The sequence below is a fragment of the Pollicipes pollicipes genome, unplaced genomic scaffold (genome assembly GCF_011947565.3).
Source record: "Pollicipes pollicipes isolate AB1234 unplaced genomic scaffold, Ppol_2.1 Scaffold_2555;HRSCAF=2994_pilon_pilon_pilon, whole genome shotgun sequence".
NCBI classification, from domain to species: Eukaryota; Metazoa; Arthropoda; class Thecostraca; order Pollicipedomorpha; family Pollicipedidae; genus Pollicipes; species Pollicipes pollicipes.
In genome coordinates, this window is record NW_023596136.1 from 26,280,836 (window position 1) to 26,297,608 (window position 16,773).

The 16,773-nt window shown below is 47.8% G+C and overlaps 1 protein-coding gene across 1 annotated transcript in view; it reads right to left on the reverse strand.

Annotated features, from left to right (window-relative positions):
• Nucleotides 1–2,102: 2,102 nt before the first annotated feature.
• Nucleotides 2,103–16,773, reverse strand: part of ry (xanthine dehydrogenase rosy) — a 50,140-nt gene continuing 35,469 nt past the window's right edge. The window contains exons 16-26 of the mRNA XM_037220949.1: nt 16,520–16,653; nt 14,534–14,708; nt 12,957–13,148; nt 11,360–11,505; nt 10,882–11,059; nt 10,363–10,491; nt 9,645–9,772; nt 9,167–9,281; nt 5,582–5,756; nt 3,908–4,155; nt 2,103–2,799 (exon numbers count right to left, since the gene is read on the reverse strand). Coding sequence (XP_037076844.1) covers nt 2,746–2,799; nt 3,908–4,155; nt 5,582–5,756; nt 9,167–9,281; nt 9,645–9,772; nt 10,363–10,491; nt 10,882–11,059; nt 11,360–11,505; nt 12,957–13,148; nt 14,534–14,708; nt 16,520–16,653 — 1,674 coding nt within the window. The 3' untranslated portion in view covers nt 2,103–2,745. The remainder of the gene's footprint in view (nt 2,800–3,907; nt 4,156–5,581; nt 5,757–9,166; nt 9,282–9,644; nt 9,773–10,362; nt 10,492–10,881; nt 11,060–11,359; nt 11,506–12,956; nt 13,149–14,533; nt 14,709–16,519; nt 16,654–16,773) is intronic.

A 16,773-nucleotide genomic window follows, 5' to 3' on the forward strand; every position in this document is an offset into this window, starting at 1 on the left:
AGACCAGGCTCTGGCTCATGGTTCACACTGGTTCTTCTCAACCACACTTCAGCTTCACATTCCCACTGGCAAAGGCCAGAAAACCCCAAATCCCAGCTACCGTTTCTCATTGGCTCATTCCTAACCACCAGCTTGCCAGTTATCTACCATTAAAGGCAGCCATTGGAAGTAAAATGGATTTCGAGCATCGACCAGTGATGACATTATTTATCACTGTTATCCACGGTTATTAAACATTAAAGGCGTGCCGTCGCAAAAATAAAATGTCCATCGAAAGTGCACCAAAAAACCACCAGCAATTCTGACCGGTGAAGCATGCATAACGTAAGTGTACTGTATGAATACCCACTGGTTCCTGAAATCAATCCGGCGAAATCTTGGAGCGCTGCATTCTGGGTCTTGGCAGGTATATGGTCTTATTACAAACTTGCTCCTGGCTTCTTCCTGGTTCCGGAAACAGGAACTGGCTCCGCCGAAGGTTTTTCGGAATAGTTTTCGAACGGCGGGGCGAAGTCACGCTAAATTTTGCGTAGCTCTAAAGACTTAAATAGCTTATCGTTTGGTATCACAAAATTACATTTACTTTGCCAGGTCGCTGATCTACGACGTGTCAAGGCCATGTCATGGATTCAGCGAAGTTGATTTCTAGGGAATCGTTCTGTCTGACGCAACAACGGAGTGTCAGACGAAGCCATACATCTCTGAAACACTTTCTTAGGCAACACAACAGCTGAACAAATTTAATTGACCTAGGGTCAGGTATGAAGATCAAACCAAGGTCAAAACCAGCCAAGGTCAAACCAACTCCAATGCTTGTTTTATACGGCAGTTTATGGGGCACATTTATAATTTATTTGATAACAGGAACCACATTACACATCTTCCATCGGCTTCTTAAATCTCAGAATAGGTCACTGACCTAAAATGAACCACGTAAACGTTTTCTTTTTAGGAAAATACTGCCTAACGTAGTCTTTGTCAATTATTCAAATGCAAACTCAAGGCAGCATCATAAGATTTTGAGTCCCATGGCGTTCAAAAGGTCAAACAAAGTCACTGGCCTTAACTGAGCATATTGACTTTTGCTTAGAACGGGTGTCTAGGTTCTGGGGGCACTTTAGAGACTATCCTGGAGTTGTCATTATTTGACTTTATTTGACTCGAAGGTGATGACATAGGGACCTCAAACTTTGACCTGAATGAGTTCACGTACAGGCCAGCACACCCCGTGAAATTGGTGTCTCTAGCTCTCTTAGTTCCTGAGATCTCAGGGGGAGGGTAAAATTGATCCCCCACCCCCCACCCGAACGAAGGGTGTCCAAGTGGCCACCCGGACGCGTGTTAAACTTGTGTATTATTTACTCTCTGGAGCAAAGCCAGCCCATCAGCTGCATATGCTTGCCTTGGTTGCCTTTTAACTTTTTCAGCGTGATCCTGTCAGAACTTATCATTTTGAACTTTTTGTCTACTGAATTCACACTTTCCTAAGTCCCCGTCTACCCCTACCGACTTTCATGTCTGTCAGTGGAGGACATTACGACAGAAATGTCTTTCCCATTTTTCTCTACTCAACTTTTATACCTGATGACTCGCGATGCCTTATTTGACTTTTTGACCATTTTGCCTTTTCTGTTTCTGGTTTTATCCCTGTCGATTGTTTGTCTTGTCTGGTGTTCTGACTTCGCCCTTAATCGTTCGACTTTTTTGTTCGTTTTATTTCAATCTGGCTTTGTGTCCGGACATTTGGCAAAGGCATCCTGGATACTTGCGAGAGATTGCCAAAGCTGAGCTTGAAAATGCAGTCGCTAGATGACAGGGCGACCGGAACTGTCGACCGAAGACGCTGGCGTATGCTGTTTTGGATGTCGAACGGAACATTGCTGGTATGTAGGGAGGGCGACAGTCATGGTGGTCGTTAGAGTCATTCCGGGAGCTTTTGAAGCGGGGGTGAAAATCTAGGGAGGTGTTCTAATGCCTCGTGACCAGCTAAAGCGGGCTGCAAAATTGACAGCGCGGTCCACGCGTACGGTGAAGTGTTGCCGTGATGCCAACAGAAGGGTCTGGATGCAAATGGAGAGCGCGGAGGCCTCACACACAGCGCACACAATAACATGTACATGTGTATTAACGAATTTGGGGCGAACACGCTTGATTCCAGTTTGCGATACCAGCACCCGATTTTGAATGCACGCCTAAAAGGTTGTTTAGCTAAATTGCATCGATGTAAGCATATATCGTCGCATTTTATTCTAGACTTTAAGAATCGTGACACAAGGACCGGAGCTTTGCTTAGGTTACCATGAGCAGATAGACATGTCTAGAGGTAACCTGTACAACAATTTGCAATTAATTCACTGCATGATATGATAAGACTATTGCATCACAAAGCACATCCATATCCCACTTCCGGCATAAAAAATATAAGCGGAGCTAAATGCACCGAGCCAAAAAAGTGACTGAGCCTATTTCGGCTTACATGACCGGACATTTCATCCATAGTGAAGAACATGGGAGCCATTTTGATCGTGGATCACGCCACTCACACAAGATTATCAGCATTTCAGCATCGCAACGAACACCACATCAGCCATGAGTAATCTACGCCCCTTTTCGCCTGCTTTGTGCCACGTCAAATCATGAAATAACAGGTGGAAGTCACAACTCATCAATCAAACATCCCCAGAGCGATGAATATTCTGCAGTCAGTTTTAGAGACGCGCGTCCACCGCCAGCATCAGAAGAACCTCAAAGGTCAACCATCCAGGGCACGAAGCTCCCAGGTGCAGGACTGGGAGGCAGCTGAAACAAAGACACACCGGGCTGACCACAGGTCAAGTTGAAACAAAGTGAAGCCGTCATTTGCGATTGACGAATCAAAGGAAACGCACATTATTTAACGAAATCATCAACAACCCTACGACATCAAACGTTGGAGAACTGAACAGCTCGCGTCACCGTACTTCTACACGGCCTGCTACAATCGAACGAGTTTACATATGCTCCTCGTGCTTAAAGAAACTGGGTCTGCCATCTGATGATCATTGGTTAAAACACTGAACGTTGCGGCGTGTCCCGCTTCAGACCATTTTTCTGCCAGCTGTCCGCGCTCCACGGCGCCATGCTTCCAGAGGGCTTAGTCTCGATGTGCAATCTATGCGAAGCCGGCAACCTACTGCGTTCGGGCGTTGCAACCCAATATCCATGCTACAACAACATGGCTCAGTAAACCGAAGTCCCCACTGCAAAAGTGCAGATGTATCTGTTGGTCAGCATGAAAGTTGGGTTTGAAAACCTGCCGTTGGGATCAAAACTTCCTCCTTTCTTTAGGAATACCAGGGGACAAGAACTTTGTGAATAGTTGCAACCCCTTAAAAGAGGTCGAGCTAGGCACCGATTTATCACTATCAACCAATCGAATCAGTCACACCAATCTTTCAGTCTTTGCAATCTTCAGACTTTCAGAATTTCAGTCTTTCAGTCTTTCAGTCTTCAGAATCTAATCTGAACCATGTTTGATCCCGATCCAATTCTTCTGTCAAGCACATTTTTCCACGTTGTGACTTCTTTGCCATGCAAGGTATCGTGGCGATTTCCTGGTATCCGTGGTGGCTATTTGTGTTGTGGGCTGCACAGCACATATTTAGGTCAATGCTCAATGCAACATAAAAAAACTCCCAAGACGTTCACGTCAACTCGCGTCAAGTAGCCTATCTAGAAGAGTCAAGCTATCCATGGATGCATGAAAGAAGCTGGTTTGTCAAAACTCGACAAACTGCTCTACGCCAACTAGAGTAAAGTAGGCTATCTAGAGGAGTCCAGCGAACCATGTCTGCATGGAATAATCCCGTTTGTCAAACCCGAAAGCCTACCGATTCATGACCAGCCGGTGTCGCCCGCCCCGCCTTACCTTGTCGGTGAGCGTGTCCTGACATGCCATCCGGATGCGGTCGGGGGTGGCGGGGCTGTGCAGGTCGAACGGCTTCTCCACGCCCTGCTGGCGCCGAGCCGCTCTGATCGCCTCCTTGATGGCGAAGAAGACCGAGGCGGCGCAGAACAGAGGCGGCTCGCCCACCGCCTTGGACGAGTAGACGGCGCGCGGGTTGGAGGTGCCTCTCAGCAGTGACACGTTCAGCTGCAGTGGGATATCGCCGAACCCTGCGGAGAGCGTCGGCGGCAGCGAGGTCAAGATCAAGAGCATAGCATAAAGGAAAGAATATTCGAAGAAAAGCATTTGAATAATAGGCCTAATATCGGAATTCGTGGAACGTTCCAATGTCGAAATTATCGCTCAAAAGTTTGGGACAGCTTGACTGCCCTCTGAAATAAACATCTTTAATTTTTAGCCCTTGTCCCTAAGTTTTCTAAAATTGACTCCTTCGCGCATTGCCCCCGGGTTCCAGTCCCTCACCGGTAGGGAGTATGCAGCAGCTGGTACACGACTGGCGTACTTAACTCCTCAGAGGCTAAGGTAAAACGACTCACTTCGTAAATAATAAAATAAGAAAATCGAACAACAGACAAGAAAACAATGCTATGACGAGAAAGTGCAGACAATTTCTACGAAGGAATGTGAAGGACACGTGAAATAAGCCAGCATGAACAATGCCATATGAAACTACAATTTAACTTTGAACACAAAAGAAGCCAACATGAGCGACATGTCGGTCTCAAGCCATGGGTTGTAAGTTCCCCCTCCCCCCTTGTCCAAACACAACTTCACACGCACGCAAAATCTCTCGCCTCAGTATTATGAATCACTTTTATTCAATGAACGAGTACCGCCATTCGGGACATAACATGTGTAAGTCAAACGCGTTTCGAAAATATGCAATCAGAGCTCTCTACATGTTCATTCCGTTCTCATCGTTTGGATCGGTCCCAGATCTAATCGATGAGAACGGAATGGGAAATGGAAAAGACTAGACACTGAGTTCTAGATTACGGACACTGCATGTTACTGCAATGATGACAAAACCGCGCGCAGACTTTACCCAACATCTGGAACCAAAGTCCGAGAAATAGTTATTCACTTTATTGTTGTCTTAAAATTTCTGATGCCGATTTATTTGATTTTCTTGATTGAAGTGTTTCATTTCATAGAAATGGCATGGTTCTTGTGATAGCATCCTCGGCAATTACATTTCTCCTTAAATCAATGTTCTTTCAACCCGTGTCGCAGCAGAGACGTGCAATCCAGTCGAGATCAAAACAAATTCGCCTCATTGTGTTGATGACAACATTTGGGAAAACTCGGAGCAGTCGAAAGCACATGTCTGAAAGCCTCACAACTGAAAAGAAACCAAATCGCCACCCAAGTATCAAAGACCACTTTACACAACTTAAAACAATAGAGTTATGATAAAACACAGGAAAATGACCAACTTAGCATGCCTTTGCAAACTAGTTTCATTTCGCTTGTAGAACTTTGATATGCTAATGCACTGGAAAATCTCACGCATCCGCAAGTAAGGAGAATGCCAGTATGCATGCCATACATCACATGAAACTGAAAATTGCCACATATAGGCACAGAAAAAAACTAAATGAACATCGCTCAAAGCCGGTGACTTCTTTCATTGACCTGGTATTTTGTAGGCGCCCGGTCCGCGGGTGTAGTTGAACCCCTTCGGCGAGTACTTCAGTCGCTCCATGCAGAACAGACCGTATCCCTGCATGAATGCGCCCTCTATCTGACCAATGTCGATGGCCGGGTTCAGCGATTCGCCGATGTCCATCACTATGTCTGCCCGCAGAACCTGAGGATGAGCGGGGTTCTGAGTTAGGCATGGGACTTGACACAGGCACGATCACGTTTAACGACGGCGTTCAGCGGGTTAGCCACGCGAAAATCCTACACGTGGCATTATTTTGCAGCTGGGCGTCGCATTGCAACATGCAAATGACACCCTCCAAACGCCAGGTCTCCAATGTCAATGCGTCGCAACTCCCTTTCAACGTCGCAGGAGAAATGAACCATCATGATGTGCACAGTTCGTTATGTCCACCATTCATTACGTCCACAAATGGTTCTGCCTCCGTCCGGCAGCGTGAGAAGCTTCGCCTTTGTGGGAGATCACGTCACGGTGCTGCTAAACACCGCGACGTGATTCTCTCCAATTTGGTAAATAGTCCAGCACCATTGCGAAGTGAATCTTCCGCAGCCTCCCGCAACCAGACTCTGAACAGAACCGACTGGAAAGAGGTAGACCCTTAATACCGGACCTGAAGCAAAACCGACCAAAATAAAGCCGGCTCCGCACATGACAGATGCAAACCTGCTCTACAGGAATAAGCCCCACCTTGCATGAAACCAACAATCGTGCCGCGGGTGTGCATGAGCAGCCACGTGGCAGACATTACAGGGTGAAGATGATGTACAAAACGAGGGCACGGTGGCGTGGAGTCCGGCGCAACATGCGTTGTTATGTAACTGCTTGAACAGCAGGGGAAGGCCCGAGTCATCATTGCTCTATCATGTGTGCGGTGCGACTAGGGAAGGTGAAGCTACGGGAGCACAGATGTTGAGCATGGCTGATGCAGCACGTGGTTGGAACAGAATGGAACCCCGAAAAATACGAGAATGTTGCACAACAACCACTGTCATAGTGATTGACAGGGTCGGCATTGTGTAATCGGTCCGCTTATCCCTACATCCACACTCGATTGGCTATTGCTGTTTCACACGCCCTGCTCCTATGCTGACTCCTCCTCATGGACATACTTAAGACGCGCGTTACCACCATTGGTTGCAGCAATACAAACAATGGCAACAATAGGTACTATCTGTCCTCGCCCAACCCAGCCCATCGAGCTATCCTGGTACTGAGAGAAACAGCTCTATGAACAGGTTAAAACCCAGGTCCGGTGTCTGTACCTGCTTACAGCTGGATCGATATCTGGCGCCTTTGTATGAGATGATCTACTCTTTTGCTTTGAGCAAGACACGATTTTTAGGTGCCCCTTAGAAGCAGCGTTGCAATTTAGCGATGGAAACGCAACTATCTGCGTACATTTGCGGGAATGGCTCCTGAGCTTGAGGAGAGGAGTAGAGGCGCATCCAACGCATTGGTAAGAGGTGGGTGCGCAGGGTTCACAAAGGTCGCTGATGGTGAAAGCCCTTCACCCCGAACCAGAAATCACCGATATGACCCATTTAATTTCAAGGGGACACGATTTCTCCGTTACAACTTGATTTTCAACTTCTTTGCTTGGAACAGAAGTCAGAGCAGACAGCGGAAGGTGGCACACACTGTTTGCATTTTGAGGTCAGTTACCTGAACGAAACGGTCGTGTAATGACTGCATGTTGTATACTTCCGGTGTTATTCATTTCACAATGGTTAAGTGGAATTTTTCTAAACAGAACTCAAAGTTGTGCTATATATTTTTATGGGTTCTACAGAGATACTGCAGACTCCTTTAGCGTTGGTTGTAGATCCAAATGGTGTCAAAACTTGGAATAAACATACCCAACCCATGCTCGTCTGGGAATGTTCAGGCTTTAGTGAAATCCGTTACTCAAAAAAGGGCAACCATGCTGAATATGCGCGCTCGCAAATTCAGACTTATGGACCATGCACGCTCGCAAGTTTAGTTCAAGGACCATTCCATCCCACCGCGGGATGCGCACCGACTGCTATTCCACGACACGGGGCGGGGTCTCCTGACTGATCCAGAAGGCCTTAAAACGATGCATCATACATTGGCCCCCTGCCTGTTGAGGAAGGCTCTCTAACCGGGCAGTTAGCCCCAAACTGACGCAACAGGATCACTTATCGCCGGTCCAAAGATTGGCACAGATGTCCCAGTTCGGCTGAACTAGATCTTAGTTGGCCTGGGGTGCAGAAACCCCCCATTCCGTACTGGGGGCCCTGACTCACACCCCTTACCCTGGACCTTCCAATGTATGTTGTGGATCCTCATCTTAAGCGCTCATGTCTCCTTTCCCTCACTGATGACCCCGATAAGCGCAAGATGCCCTGTATCATTCTGGGTCTTTTCCATGTGCTTGTTCAGGAAATATTTCTTCGCATGTCTCGAGATCCCTTGCAGACAGAGGATATACTGTAAGACACCGAGGGCTCCCACGGGCCGGTAAACTTAATATGACCCACAGCCAGCCGTTCGGGCCCTTCAGCCATAAAATCGAGCTCTTGATCGTCAGTCCCGGAGGGCCCTTCGGGCCCCTCTTCAAGTTTCCTCGAACACTGCTTCCGGCCGACTCAGGGCTGTTTGCTGATACTGGAGCCCACTGTTTGGTACTGGTGGTGCCTGACCGCATGGAAACCATCATCGACTGAAGGTGTCCTGACTGGCGCAGAGGCCCTCTGACTGACATTTGAGGGTCCGGCACACGGGACCGGCACACGGTGGTGGTAGGGCCGGGATCGCTAATACCACCTCCGACTAGACTTTCGTGCCCTTAATCGTCGGTCGCAAGGGGCTCCTCGGAACTACCAGAGGGGGGGGGGGGGAGGCACGCACCTTCAGTGCCTACAAGCTACCAGGAAGAGCTCCGTGCGAAAATAAACGTCCATTGAAAATAACACATGCATTTCGCTGATTGAGAGAGTAATGGCTGGGTGAGAACAAACTGTTCTCAACCATAAAGGCGAGGCACCGTTCGGTTGCGGACACAGGAGACACTATTTTGAGCACATTATGGGCTGTGGACATTAAGAACTGTGGACGTTGTAAACTGTGGACATTATGAACTGTGGGCAGTGTGAACTGTGGACGTTATGGTAAGGACCCCGCAAGAGCCAATCAACAAGTGGATCGATGTTAAATACAAGCCTCAGTCAAGGTCAGCAAAATGTTTCCTTTGCCACGCTGGCTATCTCAAACACAACAAACGCCTCAGCCAAGTTCAGCAAAATGTTTCTTTTGCCACGCTGGTGATCTCAAACAAAGTAAACACAAAATGGAAATCGAGCTCGCAACGCACCCGCATGCCGTAAAAAGTGAAAACAATCGGACCCTTTTCGATAAATGCGGAGGTGTATCTTGATAAAGGGCATAACGATGGCTAAAGCGTGCCTTTGTTGCGCCATACAGCATTCGCAAGATGACACGACGCTGTAATAGTAAAGTCTCTCATCAGCAATGGGAGGCCGAAAAATCTGTTCACATGACCAAGGCCGTCGCAAAATGAAATACATTCTTGCCTGATGATCTCCAGTGAGACAGTCGATCTCCACCACCGAACATGCGGCTCCGTACACGTAGTAGGCGAACATAGCACCAGTCTTCGATTCTGGGTTGTACGTCAAGCCTCGTGTTCTGTAAATAACCACGATATCAATCGGAACAGAACGTGACTTACGCTGAACTGCCAAATTACTGCACCCATTGACAGGGAGCGGAACTGGAGTGACGACAGCAACTGGGCAGCAAGCCTAGCAAATACAATTTAAGCATTTATTTTTGAAACCACGTTAGCTTCAAGTAACTTTCTACAAAATGTCAGATGTATACATTATATCCCATATTATATATCTTCACTAATTAGCTAAATATGATGATATGATAAGTATAAAAATGGTGGATAGTTATATCGAACAAACTGGCGAACATTTCCGTACATCTGTCTGTCAGAAATTCTACATTTAGGCTTTTAGCATAATGGCTGGCGAACGCGCGTACTTTTCAAACCCGCAGGCGGAGAGGCTAACTCGCTGCATGTAGGCAGCGTTGACCCAGTGCTGGAAGGCGGCCTGTGGGCTGGCTTGGCGGAACGGAGCCAGACGCTGGCGCAGCTGCTCGCAGGCGTCCTGAAAACGGGCTCCGTTCGATCCATAGTCCCATGCGATACCTTACAGTGCTTCACCCGCGAAGAAAGGCTGGTGAGCCGCTTAGGTGGCGCGTGTAAGACAAGGTCGCGTTACGGGTGAAATCAATATGCATCTGTTATTCGGCACGCAGAATGGATTTCTAAGGATTGCAGGGTTATGCAAAAACGATAATGTGGGTAATGCAAAAGAGTGAGAATAGGGGTAATGCAAAATGCAATACAAAAATGCAAGAGTGAGAATGTCAGAAATTATGGGCACCATCGAACACGTCCGAGGCCATCGCAACATGCTTCACTACCTAAGGTCATACTTTGTTTCCGTAGAAACCAGAAATACAGACCTACCCTTTCGTGCGCGGATGGCTTGATGAATGCACAAGTCGCATCGAGTGGCAACGAAAGCACAACACCACACAACGGTGCACGTGCAGACATTTACAGCCGTCGTAAACGCAGTACACGTCTTTCCAAGCGCTGCCTGCGAACGGCGACCCGGCCAGCACAGTGCATTTGTAATTGTGAGAGTGCACGCAGTCCCTAGAAGAACAACAAGGATAAGTCCACCCTTACCAATACGGCAGCGCAGTACAAGTCTGTGCTCATGGACGCTGCCGTCGGCACCGCGTTGGGCACCTTATCCGTTGACGTCTCACTGATGTAGACACTCTCCACCGGAACTCCCAAAGCGCGAGTCACCGTCTGGAACACCACAACGTAGCGCTGGAGGCCTTATCCTCTGACGTCTCACTAGGGTAGACACTCTTCACCAGACTACGAATCCGCGGGCCACTCTGTTTAACACCATGCGATGAGCTGTCAGATTTGCATGGGCTTCTTGTATACGGCATCACGACGGGGCTCCGCATAAACAGCTTTCACCTTTCAGATGTATTAGAAGGGACCGCCAGGAACAAAGCTGATCAGGATGCGGCACTCTGAAATAGGGCAGCGTGAAGGGAAGGAAATGGGAGGCGGATTACGGATTGGGCGTCTTATAGCAAATCGGTGCTATGTAGGCAGCAGACGGCTGTATTCCGAACGTCCTCACATCTGCAGCAACGAAACCAAATGCTAGGCCGGCTGGTTTACCTGGTAGCACTTTGTGTAGAGCCCCTGCCCGATCTCAACGCCACCAATGGTGACTAGAACAGAGCCGTCTCTGTAGATGTGCACCAGCGCACCACCCTGGTTCAAGAACTCCAGGCCGAAGGCGATCCCGTACTTGTTTGGAATCACGGCAAGACCTCGCTTCTTCCAGCGGTTCGAGCTACGGAACGAAGGTGACGTGCCGGATCAATCAATATGACAGACAGGCTGGAAAAATGCATGTTTGAAGCAGTTCAAAGGACCTGAAGGCAAAACAAGCGTTAACGACAACTTCTGCCAAAATTTTGTCAATTAGTTCAGGTATCTATGACTGTGCAAAGAGCAATGCCCAGGAGAACTTTTGGTTAGCATTCTTAACATAATCACGAGTACCATCCGGCCTACAAGCTAAGTCTCGTTTACACGCCGGACGTTGCATGCACCTAGCATAAGAGCGACTGATGCGGATCGCCCTGCCGACCTGTTGAACTTTTCAACCTCTTCTTTCGCCTGCTGGTATTCCGACCTCCGGATGCACTCGTCCAGGCAGCGTTCCAGCGTGACGTGGAGGACAGGCTGCCTGGTGATGCTGAGCTCGGCCTCGTGGTACATGTTCAGCCTGCGGACCTGCCGACGACGGCCCAACACATGTGCAGTGGTGAGAGCTGAGGGAAGGGGGATTGTCAGCGATGGCCTACGGCACGAAAAGGCGCACGACACCAAACAAAGCCATGTTGGGAGGCTGCAGAAAAAGAAAGGCAAGGGGGTGCCAAACTGGTAGTTGGTATGGGATCATTAAAACGTTGTGAAAAAACCGTTAGGACCCTCCAGACATAAGTCAGATCGTCCAATGGACCGCTCGCATACAAAGTCTCTACGCATTAACGGATCAGTCGTCTCACTGCAATAGGAAGGCCTGTTTGGCCCTGTGCCCAGCATCCTAGCGACACCGAGATATAAGACTTTCCCAGAATGCGTGACTTCTCACATAAAACGCTGAGAAATGGTTCCGATTGGAAATATCAGCGCACAAAATAGCACACCAACAGGGCCCAATGTTAAGATTGTTCAAGGCATTTTTTTTCATTTCAGCCCGTTTCAGCAATTTTATTTCAGCATTGTTTGAGATTTTGTCTGTCCGGTACTACACCCACCACTTTTGCTAAAAACGATTCGTTTATTGCAGTAATTTTTATAAAAATATTTCAACTTTTCGGGGGGACTAGTTGTAGTCACGTGTGATGGCTTTCGACGATTCATGAAAAATAACAAGCAGAACCTATGAAATACTTGCAAACAGCTTTAATCCCCCCCCCCCCCCCCACAGACGGCCAGCCGATGGAACGGCGAACGGCATGGGAGCCGCACACAGACACAGCACGCAAGATGATAAGCGTTGTGTCTTCCTGCATACGTCCAGCGCAATACATACATAAATAAATGAATAAATACATATCATATACACGTATATATATATATATATATATATATATATATATATATATATATATATGTCTCTATTTATTGGTGTATGTGTGTATGTATGCATGTATGTATGCATGCATGCACATATACACTTATACATACATATATACAAGTATGAATATATACCCATGTATGTATATATGTACGCATGTATATATATATATATATATATATATATATATATGTCTCTATTTATTGGTGTATGTGTGTATGTATGCATGTATGTATGCATGCATGCACATATACACTTATACATACATATATACAAGTATGAATATATACCCATGTATGTATATATGTACGCATGTATATATATATATATATATATATATATATATATATATATGTCTGTGTGCGTGTGTGTGTGTGTGTGTGTAGGTTTGTATGAATATGCGAGCGAGTAGCTTTCCACCACCCTGAACATTTTGCGGCGTATCCAAACAACAGACAACAAACATTTATCATACGTAGAATGAATCCACGACAGTGCAACGGTCCGCTAAGCTTTCAGCGAGAGCATATCATGCCGCCGCTCTTTCGAGCTCCCACCTCACGCGCTCAACAGCCAACCAACTTATTTTCGATGCAGATACCTCAATGGGATCCAGGTGTAGTTGGTTTGCAATGTCATCCATCATGGTCTCCGCCAGAAAGCAGCCCTGCGGCCCGCCGAAGCCGCGGAAGGCCGTGTTGGAGGGTGTGTTGGTGAAGCAGATTTTGCCGTCGATCCGGAACGTCGGCAAACAGTACGCGTTGTCGCAGCTGGTCGTCGCTCGAGATATCACCTGCACATTGGCGCGATATCGAAGTGATTCGAAAAATGGTCTCACGCTGGTTGGGATCCTGCTAAAATCTGTATTGTATGAAGAAAACCGGTGAGGAACAGGGTCTGATCAGCAAGGGCAGGCAAACTAACTGCGCTGATCAATCTAATAGTCCTTCGGAATACCGTCTGGCATTAAATCTCAGCATACAACAATCGACCCGTCGCTCACATGGGGACATCAGAAGCATTCAAAATTTCATCAATCAAAGTGGGTTAAAATAACTTAACTCACTATTACAAGAACTATTCGGACGAATGCCGCAACGTTAAGCGGCTAATCAAGCTGTACTCTTATGGATTTATCGGCCACAACCGTTGAAGGGAGTGTCGCAGAGGGCCACTCCCTGTAACGGTTGCGGGGCAGTAGCTCACCTTTTAGGCATTTAAAAAAACGTGGTTTGGTGAAAGCTCAGGACCAGTAACGCCTATTAATAGTACAGGGCAGTGCACCGCAGCACCACCAACATAAAATGAGGAGATTTATGTCACTTATTTTTTCGTCCAAACTACGACGCAAACGGTTGGTCACAGAACTACACTTCTATATTGGCACCGCAGAGTGTAGCCCTATTCCGCGACAACTGGCACTGTTACGGCTGCCGTCAAAATGACGATGACAGAATCTGCGAAAGGCATCGTCATCTGTTAGGGACGAAAGAAGCCAGTTTTGCGCCGGTTTAACCCGCGCATTGCCGACCTGTGAGCTTAGAAGTTCCATTTCTAATGGTAGAAATCATGTCGATCCAAGTTCGTGATTTGTGATTGGTGTGTGATTTGATTGTGGTTTGTGATTGGAGCAGCGGGGGTCGAAAGCAATTTACAGAGAAGCGTACTGACATTTGGTTTACGTTTGAGCAAGTACACCACAACAGACCATGTGATACTGATGCGCGCTTCGAAAAGGGACATGAGATGAGACCCAATGACATTTCTCCAGTCGGAGCAAGCACTCCAAATAAAAATTTCGAGCTATTCAGACGAATTTTAAAAAACTGGCATTGCCGACCAAATGTAATTTGAATGTAACACTCGCGCCTGATCTAGCAATAAGTGAAAAGTACAAAAAGGTGGCACACTCCCTTTAACTATTCGCAGCCTTTCTGACACTGCTCAGACACGCCCGCGCACTCTTGGCCGAGCCAATGAGCGTGGTAATGGTAATGATGTTTGTAATTTGCTCCTTCTAATAAATGTCTAACTTCTCATTCCTGGGTCGACGCGCTCAATGTGTAACGTTCATACCATGCTGACCCAGGGTCACTCCTTATTGGCTCCGTTTCACAACCTGCAGCGCTCTGCAGAATCGTTGCACGTTGAAACAGTGCCATTGCAATTTAAACTCACCCCCACGGACAAGTCGGCGCTGTAGCCGCCATTAGCGAAGAGCCACATTTCGACTCCGTTCACTTTGCCCTGCCGGGTGACGCCGGCCCGGTAGCGGCCCAGGAATGGGTGTCGGGTGCCGGTGGACGCCATGTCCTCGTCCCTCTCCAAGATGGCCCGCACCGGACGGCCCGACCTGTCGCCAGCGGGACAAAACCGTGACGTCACTGGGTATAGGCCGCGGGAACCGTGACGTCACCGGACACCGCCTGGGAAAGGTGGATTGCGATTGCGCCCACCGGGTGCCGTGGATGTCATGACATGTATTTGAGGTGGCATGAATTGCATGCCAAGCTATAGGGCGCTTACGAAATGCGCGTCAGAGTACACAACTCCGGAATGTTGTCATTCAGTTTGGTTCGGTTAAGACATTTCCTTCCAGTCAATGCCCATAGAAGCAAAGCAACATTTTTCAGAAAACAAACATAAGACCAGACACTTCTAATACCACTTTCGAGCCCCCCCCCCCCCCCCCCCAGCCACATTATTCCCACGCCGATTGCCTTAATAAGCCTGAAAATCATGAATGCTACACATAAATATGCAATATGTCAAGACGATTATTTTACGAGCGTTCTGGAAATATCAAATGAATGCTACTTGAATGCGAGTAAGTATCATGATGATCATTGGAATAGATGGAGGGACAATGACCCACCAGAGACCAAATCGTCCTGGGACCCAAAATAACCAAATCATTGCCAAAGAACTGAACCGCAAGGCCTTAGTGTTTCCATTGCGCTACATGGTGAAAACAAGCATTGGTAAGTGCAACACTGGAGACAACAAAACCTGGTTTGGAAGAATTACACGCTGACCCGTTCCCCATGTGGAGTACTTGGGGCATGCCATTGGTGCCGATCAGATGTTAAGAAGCATCAATGGCCTGGCCAGAGTGGCAGGCACTAGCTATGTAATTGCTCTGTAATTACACAATTATTATGTGCAGAAAACCATATCCAAGTGTGGGAGTCACAGCTGACACCGGGCACAGCACAAGACATACCAAGTTTCATTTACCACCACTGCTAAGAAGGTAGTTCTCTTCATTTCAAGAGATGGATGTAGTTGTAGTTTCCTATTTAGTCGTGGGGGAAGGCGGTTCCAAACCCCCAACAAATTGAGCTCTAGCCTCATCCCAGTTTGAGAAAATAGCGAGCCAAATCCGGGAATAAACTTGCTTTTGGGTATGTTGGTGGTGGGTTGTGACATCCCCCCCCCCCCCACCCCTTCCCCTACAACTCATTTGTCGCCCTGATAACTGGACACTGGCCAAACAAAATTGTGTTAATATTGTTGTTAGGTACATGGCACAGGTTATGTCAGTCTGGGAGACGGGAGAGGCAGGGATGCACATCAATTCACATCGCAGTTGAATGCACACCAAACTGATCCTTACCGACTTTTAAACATAAATTTGAATGTGACCTTCGGGGGCTAAAAACATACAGCTTTTCTTTGTTCGTTGGCAACAGTATGACGTCATTCAGGCAACATGACCCCATTAACGTCAGTGTAGCGAGTACCTGGACGCAATGTGCAGCAGGAGTGATCCCCAATCAATGGAGTAAAATGCATATGTTGCCAGCAGAGCCATTCCATTCAAGTATGTTTTCTTTTAAATCCTGCCACTCAGCCCGTTATTACAGGGCCATGAGAACTCAATGAGTACAAAAAAAAAACATTATCGAGCTTCAGTTCATCACAGGAGAGCTCCAGCCAACTACTGTGTCAAAGCCGGCCGCTGCAAGGAGAAAAGTCGAGTTCCGGCAAGCGACCATGGTGGGAAGGGGGGAGGGGGTACTGGCCACTCCGCAGGTGAACGAGGCCGGCCCTTCCATTCGACGTCCTCCACGCGGCTCCACAAGTACGTCAGGGATGCTTCGCACGAACGCTCTGCGAGTGGCCGCTGTGACAGTTGAGCCATCCGCTACCGCTTCACCTGACCTGTTCGCAGCCACGGCCACCGCCGTCGACAGGCAGAAGGTGCGACTCTCTTTCCCACCGAAGCCGCCGCCCAGGCGCTTCGCCTTGCAGACGATGCGATTGGCGGGAACGCCGAGGGCACGGGCTATGTTCATCTGAGGAGAAATAAAGTTACACGTTGAGCCGCGTGTGTGTTAGCGTCACGTTTTCGAAATCGCTGGTATTATCGCACGTTTGATTACCATATATACTTCTCCACTCGCTGTTATCGCATA